Below are 25557 nucleotides of genomic sequence, written 5' to 3'. Positions count from 1 at the left end.
CCTAGTATAGTACACTCCATAGGTTTGGATCTGTGTATAATGACAGGTAACCACCATTATAATATCATACGCAATAATTTCAGTGCTTTAAAGTCCTCTGTGTTCTGCCTATTCATCCCTTTTATTAAACTTAAGGAAGGGAAGCCCTACTAAGCTGGGGTTAGGAAGCCAGAAGGGGGAGCTCTCATACATATACTGTCAATGCAGATCCCAACAGAAAGAGATGTGGCTTGTATCTCTGGTGGGATGTGATACTTCACTGTCACCAGCAGGAGGAAGAATGTATCCTTGCCTGGCAACACCTCAGACAACAAGAGACTTAAATTCAGGTGACAAAAGCCACTGGAGTCAAGCTCCCAGTGTCCTCCGGTGAACTTGTTTATAACAGCCTCTCCTAACTGCCCCTTTGCTATAAAAGAGTGTCGTCTTCTTTGCTTTACAGGTTTACATGTGGTTCATGGGAGTTACATGTTTCTAATTGCAGTTCTTCCCTGTTCCTGAATAAACCTGTTTTACCGGTGAAATAACTGGCTTTTATTATTTTCAGTTAACACCTCCCTCTCTCCAACTCCTGCCAAGCACTGATCTCTGTATTTTATTCCTTTTTTTTTTCTTTTCAGAATCTTACATAGTTGGAATCCCACAGTATGTTGCCTTTTCAGATTGTCCTCTTTCATTTCAGTAGTATGCATTTTAAAATCCCTTTGTGTCTTTTCATGGCTAGATAGTACTTTTAAAATTTTTTTAGTGCTCAATAATATTTCATCATGGGGAAAGCACAGTTCATTTACCTTTGCACATATTGAAGAACATCTTGATTGAGTCCAAATCTTAGTAATTATGAATTAATGTTTCTGTAAATATCTGTGTACAGGTTTTCGTGAAACATAAGTTTTCAATTCATTTGCATAAATACTGTGTTGTGAGATTGTTGGGTTTATATAGGTTAGGTTTTGTAAAACACAAAAGCATCTTTCTTGTATTTCTTTGGAATACAAAATGGCTATTCCATTTTGTATTTTGATAGGCAATGCATGAGATTTTCAGTTGCTCTATATGCTTGCTAGTGTTGTAGTGTTTCCGATGTGGCTTTTTATAGGTGCCTGGTGTCATCTTTTTTATAGGTGCATAAGTACATCTTGTTTTAGTTGCAATTCTTTAATGGCATTTGATGTTGATTATCTTTTTCTATCTTATTTTCCTCTCTATATATTCCTTTTTATATCTGAAGACATTGGTTTTTTTTGAGAGAAGATAATTCTTTTAAATATTTACTTATTCTATAAAGTTTTTATTGTGATAAAAATACTTGAGAAACACCCCTTAATGAACTTTAAATTACACAACAGAATAATATTAACCATAAGTACATTTTATACTCGCTCTGGAACTTATTCATCTTCTATAATTAAAAATTTTCCCTAGTCCTGGCAACTGCCATCATGCTATCTGTTTGTATGAGTTTGACTCTTGTGTATACTTCCTATAAGTAGACTCATACAGTATTTGTCCCTGTCGATCTGGCTTATTTCACTTGGCGGAATGTTGACCAGGTTCATCCAAGTTTTGCATATGGGAGGATTTCCTTTTTAAAAGACTATATAATAGCCCATTGTATGTATATACCATCTTTTCTTTATCGTTTCCTCTTTCAATAAACATGTTGTTTTCATAAGTTGGATATTGGGAACAATGCTGCAATAAAGACGCAAGTGTAGTTATCTCTTTGCATTCCTGATATCAATACATTTGGATATATAGATCCAGAAGTGAAAATTTGTATCACACGGCAATTCTATTTTCAATTTTTTGAGGAACAGCCATGCAGTTTTTCTTAGGGGTTGCATTATTTTACATCATCCTGGGCAGCATACAGGTTTTCCAGTTTGTCCATGTATGTGCCAACACTTGCTATCTTTGTTATTTTGGTAAATACATCCTACTCAGTGGGAGATCATATCTCATTGTGGTTTTGATTACATTTCCCTGATAATTAGTGATGTTTACCACGTATGCCAGTTGACAATCTTTGTGTCTTCTTTGGAGAAATGTCTGTTCAAGTCCTCTTTTCATTTATCAATCGGGTTGTTAATTCTTTTCTATTGATTTGTAGGAATTTATTGTATATTATATTTTCTGTCTTAATATTTTATTGTGTATGTGATTGCAAATAGTTTCTCCCATCATAGGCTGGTTGTTCGCCATGTATAAACTTTCCTTTGCTGTGCTTAGTGATGTTGTCTCACTTGTCTAACTTTGATTATTTTACTTGTGCTTTTTTGTCTTTTCCAGAAATCATTGACAAGCTTAGTGTTGTTAAGTTTTTCATCTCTGTTTTTATCAAGGAATTTTACAGTTCCAGTTCCTCCATTAAAATTTTTAATTCATTTTAAATTGATTGTGTATATGATGTAACATAAGGGTATCTTTCATATGGTTTGTTTATCCAGTTTCTCAACTTACTTGTTCCAGAGACTCTCCTTTCTCCACTGTATATTCTTAGTTTGCATCAAGGAACTGTTGAGAGTATATACTTGGGTTTTGGGGGTCCCTATTCTGTGCCTTTGGTCTATACGTTTGTCTTTTATGGCAGTATCATCCCATTTTAATCACTGTAGCTTTTTAATGTATTTTGAGATTAGGAAGTGTGATTCTTCCAGATTTATTTTTCTCAATAGTAATTTGTCCAATTGGAGAAAATTGTGGTTCCATGTGAATTTTAGAATTGTTTTTATTTCTGTAAATAACTGCCATTGCCAGAGTTCCCTGGTGATCTAGTGGTTAAGGATAAAATATGGGCTGTGGCTCATATTTTAATCTCTGGCCTTGGAATCTGCATGACATAGGCATGCCCCCTAATCTTTGACACGAACTCTTTCAGCCTTTTTTTAGGACAGAAAATCCTACCCAAAACTTTGAAAATGTATGTTTTGCATTTACTTCCTTTTAGAACCTAAGGTGAATCTATATAAGATACATCAATCGTAAAATCTAAACTTATTTTGCTTTTATTAGAGAGCAAACTTACTTATAAAATTATGTCCTCTTCTATGATTATTAACATTGAATGATCCATGAAATTGGTATGCTAAAAAAGAAAGAAAGTGGGAGTTCCCCAGTGATGCAATGGCTTAATGATCCATTATTGTCACTGCAGTGGCTTAGGGAACTTCCCCATGCCTCAGGCACAGCAAAAGACAGGGAGGAGAGAGAGAGAAAGTAAAGAAAGAAGAGAAAAAGATATAAGAACTTTTTAGATACACATTTATAAAAGTATTGAAGTCTTTCATGTGGAATTTTCATAATGTAACATTCAAATTAATGTTTGCAACATTATAATAATGCTCAAGATTTTAAAAAACTATTTGCACAAGGAAATATTGCATATTCATTAAATGTGTATTTATGTGTATTTATACTAGGGTAAACTATAGAATATTTGAAGATATTAATATATGTGTTAATAAAAGATGTACTTACAGCGAATTTGTATAAAAATCCAAATAAAATATTTTTGAACATGGTAATGAGAAATTGAGATTTCTCTTGATAATATAACTTTTTTTAATAGACTATTTTAAAAGAATAATTGTGGGCTTACAGAAAAATTACCAAAGAAAAAAATACACGGAGTTCCCATCTAAGCTCTATGTCCCCTTCACCAATATACTGTTTACTGACAACTTAACAATTATGTAATACATTTGTTACAAATGATGAATCAATATTAATCCATTTTTACTAAAGTTTGTAGTTTACAATTGGTTTTACTCTTTGTGTTGTGGAATTTTATGGGTTTTGTGTCAACATCTTGTACCAAAGTGGGATATGTGTTACAATCAATGAATCTAGCTGATACGCTATTATCACCTAAGGACCACAGATAAAATGAAGGTTTACTTTTGGAGTTGTAATTCTATGAATTTTGTCCTATATGTAGTGACACGTATCCACATTCTAGTATCATGCACAATAATTTCACTGTCTTAAAAATCCATTGTGCTCTGGCTCTTCATCTCTCTCCTCCACAACCCCTGTTAACCACAAATCTTTATACTGTCTCCACTGTTCTTGCCTTTTCCAGAAGGTCCTATAGGTGGAATCATATGATATGTAGCCTTTCGCATTGGTTTCTTTGCAAAGTAATATGCATTGAGGTTTCTTCCATGTCTTTTTAATGGCTTGGTAAGTTTCTTTGCAGTGCTCATTAATATTCCATTGTACAGTTTATCTACCCACTCGCTTACTGCAGAGCACCTTGATTGGTTCCTGGGTTTCACAGTTATGAATTAGAGCGGCTATAAACAATTGTGCGCAATTTTTTGGTGTGGACATGACTTTTAACTCCTTTGGGTAAAGACTATGTTGTGTGATTACTGCGTTGTATGATACGAATATGCTTAGTTTTGTAAAAACCTCCGTAGTTTCTTCCAACATGACTGTACCATTTTACATTCTCACCAGATGGATGAGTATCTGTTTCATCACGTTGTCACAAATATTTGATGTTGTGTTTGTAATTTGGCTTTTTAATAGGTTCATAGTTGTATCTTGATGTTTTAATTTGCAGCTCTTTAATGACATATGATGTTGATCATCTTTTCATGTCATCTATATATTTTATTTTTAATATTTTAGTATGTTTTAATTTTTATAGTATTATTTCAGTGAGAACTCATTTTTATTTTAGTATTTTATTTTAGTGAGAAATTTATAGTATTTTAATTTTATTTTATAGTATTTTTATTTTAGTAAGACCTGCCCTCTTGACAATCTTTGAAGTACACAGTGCACTATGGTTAACTACAGTGTTTTAAAGCATATTTTTAGAATTTACTGATCTTGTGTAATTGATATTAAATATCCATTGAAGACAATTCTCCATTTTTCCTTCCATGCAAAACCTGACAACAACCGTTCTGTTGTCTCTTTCTGGGTCTATTTTGTGTATCTCATATAAGTGGACTCATGTAATAAAACTTCTACTTCATTTCCCCAGGTTTAATTTGACCAAAAGTATTCTCGAATCACACAAAACTTCCATTATTTTGTCCTGTGTATCTTCTTTTACTTCTATTTTCAATCTTTTTTTTTTAATTTTATCTTTTAGGTTATTTATTTTCTCATCTACCTCCTACTTTTAATTATTCATCTGAAATGAAAATCAGCATGAAAGCCTACAGTGAAGTGTGTGTGTGTGTGTGTGTGTGTGTGTTTGTGTGTGTGTGCGCACGCGCGTGCGCGCTTATCATGCTGGAGTTATAGAGGAATCTATTAGGTAAGTTTATAATAGATTATGACATTTCCATTCTGTGTTAACTATATGGACCTCCTCATTCATCACATGCCAACTTTGGGACACTAGTGCAGAAACTGAGCTTTGAAATATCCCAGAAAGCAAAGAAATGTGAGAACACTGAAGTCTCATGTTATTTTATTTTATTTTTTTTAGGGCTACACCTGTGGCATATGGAATTTCCCAAGTTAGGGGTCGAGTTGGAGCTGTAGCTGCCAGCCTACACCACAGCCATAGCAACACAGGATCCAATATGTATCTGCAACCTATACCACAGCTCATGGCAGTGCTGGATCCTTAACCCACTGAGCAAGGTCAGGGATTGAACCTGCGTGCTCATGGATGCTAGTCAGATTCATTTCCTCTGAGCCACGACAGGAACGCCTTCATGTTATTTTGATAATGGATTTATTCTAAAATAATTTTTGACAGGAGGTAATGATGGTTTTGGTAAGGTTTTACAAATAAGATAACAATATTAAAAATGAAGTGGTATCTTCATTTTTTATAAGGTAAAAGTTCATGATATAACCATTGACATACAAATCCCAGGTTCAAGTGTTAATATGATCTGCCTGCTCTGGCCACCAAATTGTATTGGCAATTACAACATATGAAGCTAGATGACCTCTTTGTTGGGCAAGTACAGAGGAAAAAAATAACTTGCTGCTGTGTAGTGGATTTTCTACATTTTTTTTCCTTCAAACCACATTCTACCTCCCTGTACTTCAATCTCAGAAAATATGTTGCATTTCTCCTGTATTTTTAAGTTTGTTTAAGTCTTGACAACAGAAATTATTTTACTTCCTAACTTCCTAGAGTTATTGAACTCTATCACTGTAGCTCCTATACACCAATCACACATAGAGCTAAATATCTCAAGTCCTTTGTAACACACACACACACACACACACACACACACACATAATGTCTGTTATCTTAATAGTCAAAGAGAACAGTAGTAAAACTTTAAAAATATCATTATATAAAAAAATTTGATTCAATAGTGTGGAACTGTTTTAAAATAAAATAATTATATAATGAAATGAAGTGATTGATTCACAGGGTTAGTTTCCTTGCTCCAGAAGTGCTCAAGAGAAAGCAGTTTACCTGCTTAGAAAGGTGGTATAGCAGGAATTACAGATTACAGAGTACTAGCTGTACTTTATTTATGAATGATCATGTAATTAAATAGTTTTGATTGTATAAAAGTTATTTTTTATGTAATCAGAGTCTAGACTGTTTTGTAGGTGTATTTCACAATCAGCAATGCCAGAATTGAACTCTCAGGAAAAGAATGAGTCAGGCTGAACATGCTAGGGAAACTATGAATCTGAGGGCAGAAGCATAGAGAAAAGAAGGAAAATCTGTTACATTTTAATAGATGTTGTGGGGGAGTCAATATCTGTCATATATATCTCTATCTATCTGTCTGTCTGTCTGTCTATCTATCTATCATCTATCTATCTATCTAGAGGTGGTCAAACGGTGACTCAATAAGTAAGCAAAGCTCTTAATTCATCTTTTGCTTTCAGAGGTAATTCTGACATGCCATAATTTCCTCATGGCATTTTTCACTTCTGCATTCCTCAGTGTGTAGATGAGTGGATTGAGGAAGGGTGTTCCAATGGTATAAAATACTGCCACCATCTTGTCCATGGGGAAAGTGGTTGGGGGGCGTGTGTACATGAATATACATGGACCGAAGAATACGATGACTACAATGATGTGGGAAGTGCAAGTGGAGAGGGCTTTTTTCCTCCCTTCTGCACTGTGGTTTCTCAGGGAACGCAGGATAATGAAGTATGATGTCATCAGAATTACAAAACTGTTGGAGCAAATAGCTCCACTGTTAGACACCAAGAGCAGGTTGATCATGTAAGTGTCCATGCAGGCAAGTTTCAACAAGGGCTGCAAATCACAGCAATAGTGATCAATCAGATTGGGGCCACAGAAAGGCAGTCTCAAGGCCAGGATAATCTGAGCCATAGAATGTATAAAAGACCCTATCCATGCCAGAACAATCAGGATGATGCAGACCTGGCGCCTCATGATGGTTGGGTAATGCAGTGGCTTGCGGATGGCCATGTAGCGATCAACAGCCATGAGGATCAGGACAAAGATCTCCATGCAGCCAAATATATGTAATGCAAAGACTTGAGTCATGCACCCATTGTAAGATATGATTTTCTTTGCAGACAGAGAATCCACAATGAGTCTAGGGGCTATGGAAGTTGAAAAGCAGGTATCAGCAATGGACAAATGAAACAGGAAGAAGTACATTGGGCTCTCAAGTGTTCGGCTGAATTTGATAGTCACAATAATAAGCAGATTGCCCACCAGAGTTCCCATATAGAAAATGAAGAAGATTACAAACACTATTTTCTGTCTCATAGGATCCGGTGTCAATCCTAACAATACAAACTCAGTGACACTATTATTTGGCTGCATTGTTTCAGTCAAAATGGAAAAGGGGCAGGTTAGAAATAGTGAATCTGCAAAGGGAAAAAGAAATATGAATACCACATTTAAAGTTCAAATACATATACCTTATCATGAAAGTGCCACTTTCCAATTGGTGATCTTTTACCTTATGTAGTATTTTCTGAATAAAATTGAAACCATACTTTTCATTCAATCTATTTAATGGATTGCTTATGAAAAAATGAAGTATATACATAACAAAAAATAAATAGTTCCTTAAATATAGTAAACACTAATTAGGGTAGAGTGTTGCATAAATAGAAAAAACGTATGCCTCACCCTAATATGATTTACATTACTTAAATTGTTAATACAGTTATAAATACTTTCTGGTAAATGTTATAAACATTTGAGGGGGGAGTACAGGAGAGATGGGAGAGGAAGAAGGGAGGGAGAGAGAAGTGAAATAAACCCAGTTTTAGCAGTGAAAATCCACTTAAATTGTCCAGTCAATAATGAGATTTAATCCTTTGCCTTTGACTAAGTTTCTTTTTGCTTTACCTCGCAAACATTTTTAGTTGTTTACAGTTATGAATTCAGTTTATATCGTTAAACTTTACACTTTTAAATTTATAACATGTTGTCTCAAGTTAGATTCTTCCCCTTATTCATTATTTTTTGAGGCTTTCAACATATTTTATTGACACAAGGAGATGATAAGACTAAAATGAAGGGTAAATAGAGTGATAACATTTGCCATAAATGTGAATATTCTTTCAAATTTAATTCATGTGAAGCACCAGGAAATTTAGAAAAAGAACTCAGGAAGCTCCAAGGTATAGTTGAAACTTTTCAATAGAGAATCCTTTAGATCTATATTCTTCAGTGTCCCATAGCCTGACTTCAGTAAGAGAAGGTAGGAATAAAAAGAATTATTATTTATCCACATAAAATAAATATAGGCATTATTTTATATACCTCATCACAAATATTTTCCAAATAATAGCACAGGTGAAAGCATAAGTGTCAAGCTGATAAAATACATGTATAACATATATACCAGATAAAAGCATAATTTCCTCAAGTATAAATGGATTTCAAGGGCCAATCTTTTAAAACACGGCACAGAGGAATCGTGAGCAAAAGAACTGATCCTGAAGGAAAACCTTATTAAAATTAAGCATGTGAAAAGAAGTTCAATTTCATTCTAATTAAGTATATGCAAATTTAAATCACAATCAGATACCTTTTCACCTATCAGATTAACAAAGTGATCTTCTGATAAATATCTAAGTATGGTTGAAAATTTCTATGGGAAGCAATCTCACATTTTTGGTAGGAATTTAATCTCATAGGGAGTGATTTCCAGCACTGATGATATTACAGCCACATATAGACATAGGTCTAGTGATTCTCTTTGCTGCAGATGATCTCACTCATAGACACAAAATAGTCACTACAGCCCCTTCCATGGTAACAAAAAGTAGGAAATTGTTTCAATGCCTATCAGAAGAAAGCTGAATAAATGAGGGATAGTACTTTATACAATCATTTTAAAAATATTTTTTAATTGAAGTATAATTGATTTACAATGTTCCTTCAATTTCTGTTGTACAGCAAAGTGACCCACTCATACATACATGTACTTTCTTTTTTTCAAATACTATCTTCCATCATGTTCTAAGATGATGGGACTAGTTCCCTGTGCTGTACAGTAGGACTCCATTGCTTATCTGTCCCAAATGTAACAGTTTGCATCTACTAACCCCAAACTCCCCCTTTATCCCAATCACTAACAAAAATGAATTAGATACATATGCAGTGATTTCTAAAATATGTTGTAGAGTGAGTGAGTTAAAAACTGTGTGGGTTTCTAACATTTGTTAATAATAGAATAATATATATCACATATAGGTATATGCTTATATAAATTGATTTCATTTACAAGAACACCAAAATAGCATAAAACTTGTGGTCTTTGGTTGGGAAAATTGCATCTTGTTATCAGAGCTGGGAGGATGACCTGTGTTTTAAGCTATTCCCTTTGGTAATATTTGAAAATATGTCATGATTATGCTGCATTAAAAATAAAACAAAAAAATCCGATCTTAGAAAGTGACTTCTCAGTAATATTGACATATTACAGATCCAGAAAGTCAATGAAAAAATTAAAAGTGTTTCCCTAGATACAATTCAATAGTTACTGACACTATTCTATACTTACTTGTTGTTAAGGGACACGTGTGTCCTGCTGTATCTGCAGAAAAATCGTAATGTTCACGGAACATTTCCACAAACATTCAAATAGATAGTTTATCTTTTTGGCTGTCTCTCTTACCACATCTTCCAAGAGAAGTGCCCATTTCCATCAGGGGCTCTGGTGCACAATTATATTTCCATCAACCCGAGATTGTAAAGCACTACTAAAAAATTCCCTAAACTTTCACTGATTCCACAAGTGCCTTTAATGTATTAGGTGTGCACTGTGACATTTGTTAAATTTATTTTCTCCAAATAATAAATGTAGTCAAATGAATTCTAAATACAAATCTTACCAGTTTTGATGGGAGGTTATGTAGAAGTTAGGCTCTTCAGTGGAAGCCCAGATCTCTGATCTCACAAAGAGCCTAGGTTCCGACCTGAGTGCCAAAAGGCAGACCAAATTGATCTCAGATGCATCCCACACTTTCTGAAATCCACAGTCATGCAAGATTTTGACAGGGAGGTGCTTCTCTTTTGCCCTTCCTGGAAGAGTATTTAAGAGTGGGTGATGCAAAATAGAGGAGTCTGGGGATGGCCATTCCCTAAAGTGTGCTTTTGCTTCCAATTAAGAAACATAAGTCAGATATGATAAAGAACTTAACCTTCAATATAAGTTATTGGAATATGGACAAAAAAGGTGGTCTCTTCTTGCAGTTAAAGTTGTAAAGTTGTTCATTTGTGCTATAAATCACATATTTGGGTTATAATTTTTTTTTTTTTTTTTTTTTTAGGGCTATACCCATGGCATATAGAAGTTCCCAGGCTAGGGGTTCAATTGGAGCTGCAGCTGCCGGCCTATGCCACAGCCGCAGCAACTCAGGATCCGAGCTGCATCAGTGACCTACACCACAGTTCATGGGAACGCCAGATCCTTGGTCCACTGAGCAAGGTCAGGGATCAAACCTACATCCTCATGGATACTAGTCACATCTGTTTCTGCTGCACCACAACAGGAACTCCTAGGTTACAATTTTTTTTTTTTAAAAGGATGGTTGTCTGTGTCCAAGTCTGGGTTTCTGATACCATTCTTCAATAAAATAAATTAGAGCCTTTTAAAGAAATGGCTGCTTATAGGCCTGGGGCAGGGAATGTACAAGATGAACTGGAGCATCTTGTGCTAGAACATATAAAAGATCTCACACACACACTCAGATTCACACACACACACACACACACACACACACACATACACTCAGATGCAAAATGTCACATCTTTTTTTATCCATTTATCTTTTGATGGACACTTAGGTTGTTTCCATATCTTGGCTGTTGTCAATAATGCTGCAGTAAACATGGCAAGGCAGATATCTATTTAATTTCCTTTGGATGTATACTCTTGTGTTGGAAAACTGGATCATATGGCAGTTAGATTTTTAATTTTTTGAGGAAGATACATGCTGTTTTTAAAAGGGGCTGCATCACTTTATAGCTGTACCAATAGTTCACATGGGTTCCCTTTTTACTGCATCCCCACCAACACTTGTTATTTCTCATCCTTTATGATGGCCATTCTGACAGGTGAGAGGTTGCTATCTCATTGTGATTTTCATTTTCATTTTCCTGATGATTATGGGTGTTGAACATCATTTTATGTCTTTGTTGGCCATTTGGACATCTTTGAAAAAAGTTTGTTATTGGGCTATTGAGTTCATATAGTTTAGATATCAACATTTATTAAATATATGGTTTCTCTCATTTCATAGATTTTCTATTTATTTATTTTTTTGGTTGTTTCTCATGCTGTGCTAAAGCTTTGTAGTTGATATAACCCCATCTGTTGATTTTTGCTTTTGTTGCTTGTGTTTTAATATCACATCAAAAAACTCATCGCCAACACCAAGGTCTAGGAGCTTCTTTCCTATATTTACTTGGAGAGGTTTATGGTAATGTGTCTATTTTAAGTCTTTAGTCCATTTAGAATTAACTTTTGTGAGTAGTGTAAAATAGGGACCAATTTTATTTTTCTGTATGTAGTTATCTAGTTTTCCCAACACCATTTGTTGAAGAGCCAATCACTTACCCACTGAATATTCTTGTCTAGCTAAATATGATATACCACATTTATAGAATAAAATGTAAAAATGATGTGATCATCTTAATATATACAGAAATATCATTTAACAAAATACAGTTTTCTTTTATGAAAAAAAAGAAAACCTCTCAACAAATTGAGTGTAGAAGGGATATACGTCAACATAAGAAAGATTATGCACAACAAACCCACAGCTAACCTGACATTCCACAATGAGAGGTTGAAATATTTTCCTCTAAGATCAGGCACAATTAAAATGGGTCCACTCTTACCATTCCTATTCAACATATACTGGAATTTCTAGCTGAGTTAATTGGGAAAGATAAAGAAATAAATGGCATCCAAATTGGAAAAGAAGTAAAAATGTTTCTGTTGCAGATTATATAATCTTATGTATAGGAAATCTTAAAAAAAATCAACAAAAGGAAATTGTTAGAACTAGTTAATGAATCCACTAAAGTTTCAGGATACAAAATAAATGTACAGAAATTAGTGTGTTTCTGTATACCAATAACAAAATGACTAATTTAAAAAAAAACTCACAGTAGCATCAAACACAATAAAATACTCAAGAACAAATTCACCAATGAAGTGAAAGGCCAGTAAAATGAAAACTTCAAGCCTCTGATGAAAGAAATTGGAGAAGATATTCACAAATGGGAAGATATATGTGTTCATGGGTCAGATGCACTAATATTATTCTTAAAAATTAATGTTGTTTAAATGGTCGTACTACCCAAAGCAATGTATGCAATGTATAGAGTCAGTGTAATCCCTATCAAAATGTCAGTGACATTATTCACAGAAATAGAACAAACAGTTCTAAAATACATATAGAATGCAGGAAGAATAGCCCTGGCAATACTGAGGAAGAAAAACAAACTGTTGATTTCAAACTCTATTGCAAAGCTATGGTAATCAAAACACTATAGCAATCAAAATAGTAATAAAAACAGACAAATAGACCAATGAAACAGAATAGAGAGCTCCTTTTGTTAATATGATATATTACATGATGGATTTTCCTCTATTGAACCAATCTTGCATTCCAGTATTAAATCCCACTTAATTACTTGTATAATTTTTTTAAAGAGTTGTTGAATTCTGTGTACTAGTGATTTCCTGAAAAAATTTGTATCAGTTTCTTCAGAGATATTTGTCTGTGGTTTTCTTTTTCTTTTCCTTTTTTTGGGGTGTGTTCTGTAATTGCCACAAAACACTTGATGTTTCGTTGTCCTCTGTTGTGGGTTATTAGTTTCAATCCATTCTAATTGGATAAGATAGCTCTAATCTTTTAAAATTTACTAAGAACTGTTTTGTGTCCTAACATCTGGTTCATCTGAAGATGTTCTATATGTACTTGAGAAAAATGTAATTCTGCTCTTTGGTGGAGAGTTCTCTAGAAGTCCATTTGGTCTACACTGCTATGTAAGTTCTCTATTTATTATGATCTTCTGTATGATTGATTTATTCATTATGAAATGTGGAATATTCAAGATTTCCACTATTATTTCAGAGCTGTTCACTTATCCCTTTAATCTGTCAGAGTTTGTTTCACATATTTTTAATATCTGATTTTAGTTGTGTATATATACATATGTGCATATTTCAAACTGTTGTTTTGTTTTGGTGAGTTGATTATTTTCTCATTAGATGATGACCTGATTGGTCTCTTGCAATAGTTTTTGACATAATGTCAATTTTGTCTAAATTAGTATAGCCATCTACTCTGTTTTACTACTTCCGTGTAATTTATTTTTCTATCTTTTCAATTTCAGTTTATGTGTGTCCTTAGATCTAAAATAAGTTTCTTTTAGACATCTTATAGTAGTTAGTGTTTTATTTTATATTTTATTGAAATAAAACTGATGTACAACACTATGTTAGTCCCAAGTACAAAACAGAATGATTCAGTGTTTCTGAACTTTGCAAAACAACCACCAAAATTTAGGTGACATTTATCACCATACACAGTTATTTCAAAATCATTGACTACATTCCCCATGCTGTACATTCCATCCCTCTGACTCTTTTATTGTGTACCTGGAAGATTACAACTCTTAAGTCTCTCGTATATTTCATTCATCACCACCACCTTATCCTCTGGAAAATACTTGATTTTTTTTCGGTGTCATGGAACAGCAGAACTCTGCAGAAGGCAAATGTCTATGGACTCAGAGTTCTAAAGTACAGATTCTCCTTCCAAGACTAGATGAAGGACTTACACATTAACCATATTATTCTATGAACAGCTGCACTATGTCCTAAGATACCCCCTTTTGATATTACAAAGAAGATAATCTTGTCATTGCCTATGCCTGTCCCTGCCCCCAAATCTTGTCACCTTCCTTAATCCCATCAATAATAATCTCATCACCTTCCTTAATAAAAAGATAGGAGCTAAAGCCTAGGCACCTTTGTTCTGCAGACCAGAGTGCCTCCTGGTCCCCCACTTTCTAAATGTTAGAGTCTTGTGTGTTCTCTTACACTGTGCCACACTGTCTCTCTTCCAGGGTTCCCCATTTCCCTGCAGTGCTGAACTCAAAGATATCTTTGAGTCTATTTCTGTCTTATTGTGTTTGTTCACCTGTTCTGCTTTTTGGGTACCATATGTTAAGTGATCCCATGCCATTTATCTTTCTTTGTATGACTTATTTCAATTAGTATCATACCCTCTAAGTTCATCCATATTGTAGCAAATGGCAAGCTTTCATTGTTTTTATGGCACCCTCTCTCTCTATTTTTTTCACAACTACTTATCCAGTTGTCTATTGATGGGCACTTACATTGCTTTCCTATCTTAGTTGTTATAAACAATGCTTTGATGAACACAACTGTGCATCTGTATGTTCACATTAGTGTTTTTGTTTTCTTTGGAGAAAATACACAGAAGTGGAATTGCTGGATAATATAGGATGTCTCTTTTTAATTTTTTTGAGGAAACTATACTGTTTAAATAGTGCTGTACCAATTTACAGTCCTACCAACAGTGCATGAGAGGTCACTTTTCTACCCATCCTTGGAAATACTTACTATTTTTTGTCTTTTTGAAAATCAGCCACTCTGAGAGGCTTGAGGTGATGTCTCATTGTAGTTTTGATTCGCATTTCCCCAATGACAGTGATTTTGAGGATTTTTTCATGTGTCTTGGCCATTTGTATGTCTGCATTGGAAAAATTTCTGTTCAGGTCCTCTGCCCATTTTTTAACTAGGTTGTCTGTCATTTTTTGATAAACAAATATTTTCTTCCTTCTCTGTACAAAAGCCTTTCAATTTGAAGTAGTTCCCATCTGTTTATACTTGCTTTAGTTTCTCTTGTCTGAGGAGACAGATTTCCCCCTTTCCCCCAAGAAATATTGCTAATACTAATGTCAAAACATGTACTGCCTATGTTTTCTTCTAGGAGTTTTATGGTTTCATTATTACATTTAAGTGTTTAGTCCATTTTGAATTTATTTTTGTGAATGCTGTGAGGAAGTAGTCCAGTATGATTCTTTTGCATGTAGCTTTCCAACTTTCCCAGGACCATTTATTGAAGAGAATTTCCTCTCACTGTATATTCTTATCTCTCATTGTAGAATAATTGACCGTATGAGCATCTTCATGATCATTACCTTAAACTTTTTACCAGGGAGGCTGCTTCTCTCCACTCTGTTGAGTTCTTCTTCTGGAATTTTGTGTCTTCATCTGGAATGTATTCCTCTGTTGCCCCATTTTGTGTAACTCTGTTTTCATTTCTTTGTATTATGTTGGTCAGTTACTTTTGCTAATCTTGGAGAGATGAACTTATTTAGATGTCTTAATGGACCCGACCATGTGCTCCGTTCTTATCAACAGAACCATAGGCTGTAGGGGTGCCCCCTATTTGAGATGCATAGTTTCTTCGGTTGTAGTAGGAGCTACTATTGTAGCTGTGGTGGTAGGGAGGGCTGGGCTCTGACCTGTTTGACGTCCAGGTCCTGCTTCAGGTGGAGGCTGTCAGACTGCGCTTATGTTAGCTGGGTCCTGATGTGGTCCCAGGCTGGGGGAGTAAGGATGTGGAACTTGTGTTTTTGAATTCATCCAGCTACTCTCTGTCTTTTCATTGGGGCATTTAGTTTAATCTATTTACACTTAAAATAATTACCAAGAGGGAAGGACTTACTACTTCCTTTTTTTAAGTTATTCCTGTCCTGTAGCTTTGTCTTTCTTTTCCTCTTGGTCTTTTTTCCTTTATGTTTCATTGACTTTTTTTAACTCCTTCATTTGAAACAAAAGTGCACTGGACAGTAGTGTGAAAGCTTATAAATGTATAAAATTCACTAGTAAAGCTAAAGGAACTCTGGTGAGTGGATGCCATGCATTTATCTACTCACTTTGATGCAGCTGGTTTTCAACTATAGGCACTGTAAGCTGACATGCTTCTGAGACTTTATTAATCACATAGCTGAAAGTTGGTATCTGTTTACCAGACTCTTTATATTTCCTGCCATCTCTGCCTCTAGCACCCACTTTTCTACTTTCTATTTCAGTAAATTAAACCTAAACTTTTTTTTTTTTTTTTTTTTTTGCTTTTTAGATTTCACATATAACTCATTTTTAAAGATTTAAAGCTAAAGATGCAATACGTAAAAAGCCTGGAGCTGTTATCTAAAGTCTCCTTTTTCCTTTAGTTAAGCAATAACTGTGTGTTTAGCATTGTCTTAGGTTTCTTTTTAATCTTATTAAAACAGTACCAAATAATATCTTCAGTTAAAATTTATCTTATATTAAAATTATAAATTGCATTCTCCGAATAAAAGTATTGTTGGTAAATGTATATGATGGCCATGACTAAAAATATGAGTTTCACTAATTATATTTTTAAAATCCATTTTATAATGAAAATAGGTAGTGCACACTAGATTTTCTCCTTTATTCACAGCTCTTTATTATATCCCTTTTTAAACCTCATGACAAGCCAATAAAATAGAGATTATTTTCACTTTCAATTTACACACCAAAATTGAGGCCCAGTATTTTATCTATATTTCCTGAAGTTACAGGGCTATAAAATAATAGAATTTGGATCCATCCAGGTTGAGCATAGACCTCCTATTCTTAATCATTATATCCTTCCACCAAGCTTGAAGCAAAAGTAAGTGCAGTTCATGATCATTGCCTCAATTCCAAATGTTTCCTGTATTGTAGGCCACTTTGCAGGGATAAAGTGGATCGCAGGTATTTACTACTGAAATGAGGGGCATACAAAACTTGTTTAAAACCTTGCTTCTGATACATTTTAGCAGAATAACCTGAAGGGTGTTTTTACTTTTCTGAACTTCAGATTTTTATCTGTGAATTTTTGATAAATATACCTAACTTTGTATTATTTTGTGAGACACGATCATGATAATAAAAAAGCACTAGATGCATATCAGCCATTCTACTTTTTTCTAAAATGAAAGGGATAATTATAATGCATAGTATTTTTTTTAGGGAAGTCACTTTTGAGGGCAGGTGACCACTTTACAGTGATACATTGGATGGATATCATGTCCAGAAACTTTTAAAATTCCATCATTTACCTAGGTTTAATTTGACTACAAGTACCTTTGAACCCCATAAAACCTTCCAAGTTTGATGACCCTCTATAACTTCTTGTTTTAGTATCTTTATTTTTAACCTACATGTTAGTTTATTTTATTCTATTCTGTTCCTCATATATTAATACATTGTTTCATCTGAAATGCAAATGGCCATGAACCCCTGTACTCTGTGTGTGTGTGCGCGCGCGTGTGTGTGTGTGTGTGTGTGTATGCTCATATTAGGGAAGTGTAGGTTAAGTGAGTTTATGATGGAATCATAACACTTCTATTCCTTTTATATATATGACCCTCATCATTAATGCCATGCAATTTTGAGACATCGGTATTGACACTAAACTTTGTAACGTCCCAAGAAAGTAGAACAAAATGATGACAATAAGATTCATGTTATTTTACTGAATTTATTTCAAAATAAACTTTGATAGGAGAACATGCTTAGACTGGTAAGTTGGATCCACTTATAGAAGGAGAAACCTAGCCACAGCAATTAGACAAACAAAGAAATAAAAGGTATCCAAATAGGAAGAGAAGAGATAAAACTGTCACTGTATGCAGATGACATGATACTATACATACAAAACCCTAAGGACTATACCCAAAAACTACTTGAACTGATTAATACATTCAGCAAAGTAGCAGGATATAAGATTAACATTCAGAAATCAGTCGCATTTCTGTATACCAACAATGAAATATTAGAAAAGGAATATGAAAATACAATACCTTTTAAAATTGCACCCCCCCAAAAATTAAATACCTCGGAATACATCTGACCAAGGAGGTAAAGGACTTAAATGCTGAGAACTATAAAACTTTAATCAAAGAAATTAAAGAAGATGTAAAGAAATGGAAAGATATTCCATGTTCATGGATTAGAAAAATCAATTTTGTAAAAATGGCCATACTACTCAAAGCAATCTACAGATTCAATGCAATCCCTGTCAAATTACTCATGACATTTTTTACGGAACTAGAACAAACAATCCAAAAATCTATATGGAACCACAAAAGACCCAGAATTGCCAAAGCAACCCAACCCTGAGAAACAAAAACCAAGCAGGGGGCATAACTCTCCCAGACTTCAGGCAATATTACAAAGCCACAGTCATCAAAACAGTGTGGTACTGGTATCAAAAGAGACAGACAGACCAATGGAACAGAATAGAGAGCCCAGACACCTATGGTCAATTAATCTTTGACAAGGGAGGAAAGAACATAATATGGGAAAGAGAAAGTCTATTCAGCAAGCATTGCTGGAAACCTGGACAGCTGCATGCAAAGCAGTGAAATTAGAATACCCCCTCACACCATGCACAAAAATAAACTCCAAATGGCTGAAAGACTAAAATAAAAGACAAGACACCATCACACTCCTGGAGGAGAACATAGGCAAAACACTCTCTGACATCAACCTCATGAATATTTTCTCAGGTCAGTCTCCCAAGGCAACAGAAATAACAAAAATACACCAGTGGGACCTAATCAAACTGAAAAGCTTTTGCACAGCAAAGGAAACCAAAAAGAAAACAAAAAGACAATGTACACAACGGGAGAAAACAGTTTCAAATGATGTAACCCACAAGGGCTTAATCTCTAGAATATAGAAACAATTTGTACAACTCAACAGCAAAAAAGCCAATCACCCAATGGAAAAATGGGCCAAAGACCTGAATAGACTGTTCTCCAAGGAAGATATACAGATGGCCAACAAGCACATGAAACAATGCACAGCATCCCTGATTATAAGAAAAATACAAATCACAACTACCGTGAGATACCACCTCACACCAGTCAGAATGGCCGTCGTTAAGAAGCCCACACATAACAAGTGCTGGAGGGGTTGTGGAGAAAAGGCAGCCTTCCTTCACTGCTGGTGGGAATGTAAACTGGTACAGCCACTATGGAGAACAGTTTGGAGATACCTTAGAAATCTATACATAGAACTACCATATGACCCAACAGTCCCACTCTTGGGCATATATCTGGACAAAAGTTTCCTTGGAAAAGACACATGCACCTGCATGTTCATTGCAGCACTATTCACAATAGCCAAGACATGGAAACATCCCACATGTCCATTGACATATGATTGGATTAGGAAGAGGTTGTATATATACACAATGGAATACTACTCAGCCATAAAAAGAATGACATAATGCCATTTGCAGCAACATGGATGGAACTAGGCACTCCCATACTGAGCAAAATAAGTCAGAAAGACAAAGACAAATACCATATGATATCACTTATAACTGGAATCTGATATACAGCACAAATGAACATTTCCACAGAAAAGAAAATCATGGACTTGGAGAATAGACTTGTGCCTGCCTGGGGGGAGAGGGAGCAAATGGGAGGGATAGGGAGCATGGGGTTATAGGATACAAACTATTGCTCTTGGAATGGATTTACAATGAGATCCTGCTGTGCAGCATTGAGAACTTATATCACAGTAGAACAAAGGGAGGAAAAAAAATATATACATGTAAGTGTAACTTGGTCCCCATGCTGTACAGTGGAAAAAATAAATAAAATTAAATTAAAAAATAAATTAAAAAAAAAGAATGCGAAGCCTTGGCATTCATTTTGTCTGCGAACCAGAAAAAAAATAGCAACTCTCAATCTTATGTTTGATTTATGTTATTCCCACAATTATATACCTCTACAAAATCAGTCAAACCATGACACATTAAGTAATCAGACCTCAATTCATCTTTTGCTTTCTGAAGTAATTCTGACATGACATAACTTTCTCATGGCATTTTTCACTTCTGCATTCCTCAGAGTGTAGATGAGTGGATTGAGGAAGGGTGTTCCAATGGTATAAAATACTGCCACCATCTTGTCCATGGGGAAAGTAGTTGGGGGGCGGGTATACATGAATATACATGGACCAAAAAACAGGACAACTATAATGATGTGGGAAGTGCAAGTGGAGAGGGCTTTTTTCCTCCCTTCTGCGCTATGGTTTCTCAGAGAATCCAAGATGACAATGTATGAGATCATCAGAATTGTAAAACTGCTTGCACAAAGGGCCCCACTATTAAATACCACGAGTAGGTTCATCACATAAATATCGATGCAGGCAAGTTTCAGCAAGGGCTGCAAATCACAGCAATAGTGATCCATCAGATTGGATCCACAGAAGGACAGTCTCAAGGCCAGCATAATCTGAGCCGTAGAATGTATCAAAGACCCTATCCATGCCAGAACAATCAGGATGATGCAGACCTGGCGCCTCATGATGGTTGGGTAATGCAATGGCTTGCAGATGGCCACGTAACGATCCATGGCCATGAGGACAAGGACAAAGATCTCCATGCATCCAAATAAATGCAGTGCAAAGATTTGAGTCAGGCACTCGTTGTAGGATATGATTTTCTTTGCAGACAGAGAATCCACAATGAGTCTAGGTGCTGTGGTAGTGGAAAAGCAGGTATCAGCAATGGACAAATAAAACAGGAAGAAGTACATTGGGCTCCCGAGTGTTTGGCTGGACCTGATGGTCACAATAATAAGCAGATTGCCCACCAGAGTTCCCACATAGAAAACGAAGAAGATCACAAACACCATTTTTTGCTTTTTAGGATCCTGTGTCAATCCTAACAGTATGAACTCAGAGATACTGGCATTTGGCTGCATTATTTGACTCAAAGGGAAAGCACTGATTAGAAATATTCTGCAAAGAAGAAAAAAAAATTACAATTTCAAAATAAGTAGTATATTTGCAAGTAGAGTATATATCATGGCAGTGCTACCTTTCACTGGGTAATCATTTACCTGCTGTGTGTTGCTTTTATTTCAGTAAAATGGAATTCACGATACTTTTTCAGTCTGGTGCCCTAATGACATATGAAAATGATATGAGGGACTTCCCTTCATGGCTCAGCAGTTAAGTAACCCAACTTTGATCCCTGGCCTTGCTAAGTATGTTAGGATCTGTCATTGCTGTGGGCTATGGTGTAGGTTGCAGACTGGGCTCCAATCCCTTGTTGTTGTGGGCTGTGGTGTAGGCTGGCAGCTGTAGCTCTGATTGGACCCCTAGCCTGCGAACTTCCATATGCCATGGGTGTGTCCCTAAAAAAAAAGGAAAAAATTATATGAAAGTAAGAAACAATGAAAAAGTAAATGATTGTTCAGGCATTGGAAGCACTAATTTGGGTTACTAGCATGAGTTTATTCACTTTGTCAGCTGAATGATTTCTCCAGTTTTAATCTAGAATGTATCCATATTGGGAGAGCTGTGTTTTAGTAGAGAAAACTTTTGCCTGATTTACTCAATCCACTTTTACATTTCTTAAACCCGCAGTCCAGTTATAAAGTATTTTAGTAACTGTTCTGAGCATCAGAGAATGATGTTTCACACAATTCAATATCTCTTCCTTAATGAAACTTCTGCACACACAATCATGAATCTCTTCAGATTCATCCCTAACCCAAGAACTTCCATATGCCCTGTGTGTGGCTATAAAATTTTAAAAAAAAGGGAGTGTAGTTTTATTGACACCACACACCCTATAAAACCATTGATAAAAAGAAAGCAGATATATATGCAGTGGTCTCTACAGTATATTTTAAAGTGAAAAATAAGACAGCATTGTGTGCTAGGTTGATAAGAAGTAATTAAAAGTAGGATACTACATATTGCTTACACACAAAATCATGCATAAATGAGTTGTATTTAAAAGAATGCCAACAAGCCCTGCATTTGTACTCTGTGTATAAGGAAGCTGCATTCTTGGCAACTGAAATATGAGCAATGCCCATTTTTTTTAGGAGGTGATCTTTGGTCAAATTTGAAAATACATCACTAGCATGTGTTATGTAAGAAGTAAAGTCTGTGATGGTCTATTATTCACAGTGGCATATCCCTGAGCCATAATAACTGTCCTGTGATGTAAGCAGGAGGGACAGCAGTATTTTTGGGGGGAGAGGGTGGACTGTAAGACTAAAGAGCATAAATAGGGACAGCTATAGAGGTGAGTATGGAACTCAGTGCATTTTAATCCCATCTAAACCATCACAGTGCCTTTAACTACAGGTTCACTGACATTCTGGATATTTTCCAAATGAAATCTGGTCAAAGCTCTTCAAATGAAAAATCATTTGGTGTTTATATCAATTAAGACCATTATAGAAATATCTCTACTTATCTATTTTTGTGTTTGTATGTATATGTATATAAAGATATGCACATCTGTATAATTCACATAATATATTTATGTGTTTATGTAGATACAGAAGTATGCACATTACAGAAATATATATATACAATTAACACACATTGGAATGGAGCATTTTAAGAGGCATTTTTAATCCATAAATGAGTGTATTTCAGCTTCTAGAGTAAAATGTGTGCTTAAATACTTGTGAGTGAATGAGAAGATCTGAGAAAATATCCTGTGGGTACAACCCAATAGTGTTCTGCCCTGTGCTGTCCTGAAATGCATGGAGGAAAAGGGAAGTCTGAATTCTACTATATCACTGCCAAATCATCATGTCTAAGCATATCCTGAAACTCCTAGGTAGATATTATTTCTCTGTTCTTAATCTCTCATACCCTCCACTCTAATACCCCTTTCCTAGCAGTGCCCCTTTCCCTCAGGAGAGGCTGTGCACAGCTTTTATTTCCATTGTCTCACTTTAGAATGTAGAACACCCCTTAAAATGTCCCAAACTTTCTATCCTTCCACAAACGCATTGTATGAATTAGATACTCCCATTGATCAGATTCACTTTTTCCGAGTATTATATAAAACTACATTAATCCTCAGTACAAATCTTACCAGTTTTAAAAGAGTTCATGCAGAGGTTAGGATGTTCAGTTGTCCTCTTTTTCTTTCCAAGGCAATCTGGACAGCCTTGACTCAAATGAGAAGAAAAAAGTTCCTAAAATTGTTTGATTGTCTAGAACCAGGAATTCTTTGGTCTCACAAGGAGACTTTGCTTCTTATCTACAGGCCTGAAGGCAGATTAAGTTGATCCAGAATGATCCCCCACTTTCTGAAATCCACTCTCACTTAAGATAGTGAATGAGAGGTGCAACTCTTTGCCTTCCCCAGAGGACTGTGTAAACATGGATGATGAAAAAATACAGGCACAGGGGAAGGTCATTCCCTAAAGTGTCCCTTCTCCTCTAGGTCAGAGACAGGAGCCGCATGTGAAAAAGACCTTAATCTTCACTATATCTTATCACAGTATAGAGAAAAAGGTGGCTTATTTAAAAAATAAAGATGTTTTGTTTTTTTGTTTTTTAGGCCCACACCCATGGCATGGAAGTTCCCAGGCTAGGGGTGCAATCAGAGCTGCAGCTGCTGGCCTGCACCGCAGCCACAGCAATGCAGGATCCGAGCCACATCTGCAGCCTACACCATAGCTCATGGTAACGCAGAAACCCTGAGTGAGGCCAGGGATGGAACCTGCATCCTCATGGATACTGATTGGTTTGTTTTAGCTCCTAAGGAACTCCTAAAAAATAAAGATGTTTTTATGGGTCATGCATTTCATCTTTTGACTGGAATAAGACATGATAGTCTTCTAGTACCCCGGACCTGCCTTCCAATACTCTACTGCAATAAAAAGAATTAGGGCTTCTTGAAGAAATGGCTGATTTTAGGTCTGGGTCAGGGAATGCAAAGATGAACTAGAGCCACTAAGACTGCTAGAAAGAAAGGAAGTGCTGAAAGACACATCCTCACATAGTGATGAGGATATGCCAAATGATCACAGGAGCCAAATGGAAGACCCCCAAAGCCCAAAGCTGGAAAAAAAAATCAACAACATACTGCGTAACAGAGAATTGAGCTATAACTTAAAGTCCAAAATAAACATCTCTGAGTTATAATGATATAAATAATTGAGTAACAACTGACTAGGAGAGGATAGATGAAAGAATTCTGCATGATATATGTGTATACTCTGTCCTCAAGTGTGAGCTGAGCACACACTTAAAGTGACTTCCTTCTATGGAATGAGGGAAAAGAGTAAATTTGCCAAGGAGAATTCTGACAAATAGTACCTCCGTCAGGTGGCCAAGATCAAGGTTAATAGCGACAAGTCACATTGAGAGTATGTACCCACTGATGTGATGTGATACAAATGGTACTTGATCTCTGTGGTCTTCCTTCCGATGACCCATAACCCCCATCTAATAATCTTGAGTAAGATATCAGACCCCAGTGGAGGGTTTTTGTACACAAAACCTGAATAGTCCTCCTCAAAACTATCAAAGTCATCCAAGACAAGAAAAGTCAGAGAAACTGTCACTGTCTGGAGGATCTCAGAAAAACTTGACAACTGAATGTAATGTGATTTCCCGGATCAGATGCTGCAGGAGAAAAGTGGCATCAGTAACAATGCATGAGTCTGGTTAAAGTACGGATTTTTGTTAAAAATAGTGTAATAATGATGGGTAATTAGTTGTGACAAATGTACCATACTAATATAAGATAATGATAGGGGAAACTGACTGTGGGGTGTATGGAAACTATCTGTTACTTTTGGAACCTCTCTGTGAATATAAACCCATTACGAAATGTAAAATTTATTTAAAAGAGCCGTTTATTTAACATGTGTTCAATTTTATTTCTGTTGTAGCATGCATCAGATGCTCCTTCCATTTTAATGCTGAATAGTATTCCGTTGTGTGGATACCACATTTTGTTTATCTGGTTATGTGTTGATGAAGACTTAGGTTCCTTAGCCATTTTGACTGCTCTGAAAAACCTTTTTATGAAATCCGGGCTTGCAAATGTCTCTTTAGGTCCCTTTAAAGAGATTTTTTTTTTCCATTTCTTTTTGGTATATACCCAGAAGTGGAAATGCTGGATCGTATTTTAATTTTGTATTTAACTTCTTGAAGAACGGTGTACTATCTTTCATAGTGGCTGCACCATTTGCAGTCTAGGAACAGTGTACAAGTGTGCTTAATAATGTTGGGCATTTTTTCATGTAATTATTGGCCATTGTATGTCTTT

At 35.5% G+C, this 25557-nt stretch overlaps 3 protein-coding genes across 3 annotated transcripts in view; 1 reads left to right on the top strand and 2 right to left on the bottom strand.

Annotated features, from left to right (window-relative positions):
- The window catches only part of LOC146405189 (olfactory receptor 1165-like), a 458625-nt gene that overhangs the window by 10821 nt on the left and 422247 nt on the right, over positions 1 to 25557 (top strand). The window lies entirely within an intron of this gene.
- LOC110255200 (olfactory receptor 4C11-like) lies at positions 3507 to 9815 on the bottom strand. Its single transcript, XM_085015203.1, has one exon. The coding sequence runs from the start codon at positions 7745 to 7747 to the stop codon at positions 6815 to 6817; it is 933 nt and encodes a 310-aa protein (XP_084871329.1). The 5' UTR covers positions 7748 to 9815; the 3' UTR covers positions 3507 to 6814.
- LOC100522184 (olfactory receptor 4C11-like) lies at positions 20291 to 21223 on the bottom strand. Its single transcript, XM_003124200.3, has one exon. It carries the CDS (start codon positions 21221 to 21223, stop codon positions 20291 to 20293), a length of 933 nt encoding a protein of 310 aa, XP_003124248.3.

Source organism: Sus scrofa, chromosome 2 (assembly GCF_054392235.1).
Source record: "Sus scrofa isolate SSC_HxYL_T2T_F1_AM1 chromosome 2, Sscrofa_HxYL_maternal_Yorkshire_Landrace_v2.0, whole genome shotgun sequence".
In the NCBI taxonomy this organism is placed as follows: Eukaryota; Metazoa; Chordata; class Mammalia; order Artiodactyla; family Suidae; genus Sus; species Sus scrofa.
Note: the sequence above shows the minus strand (reverse complement) of the source record. Positions and strands in the feature narration are given on the sequence as shown.

Excerpts from the sequence above, each read along its gene's own strand:
- LOC100522184 (XM_003124200.3), bottom strand. The coding sequence starts at position 21,223 with ATGCAGCCAAATGCCAGTATCTCTGAGTTCATACTGTTAGGATTGACA.
- LOC110255200 (XM_085015203.1), bottom strand. The coding sequence starts at position 7,747 with ATGCAGCCAAATAATAGTGTCACTGAGTTTGTATTGTTAGGATTGACA.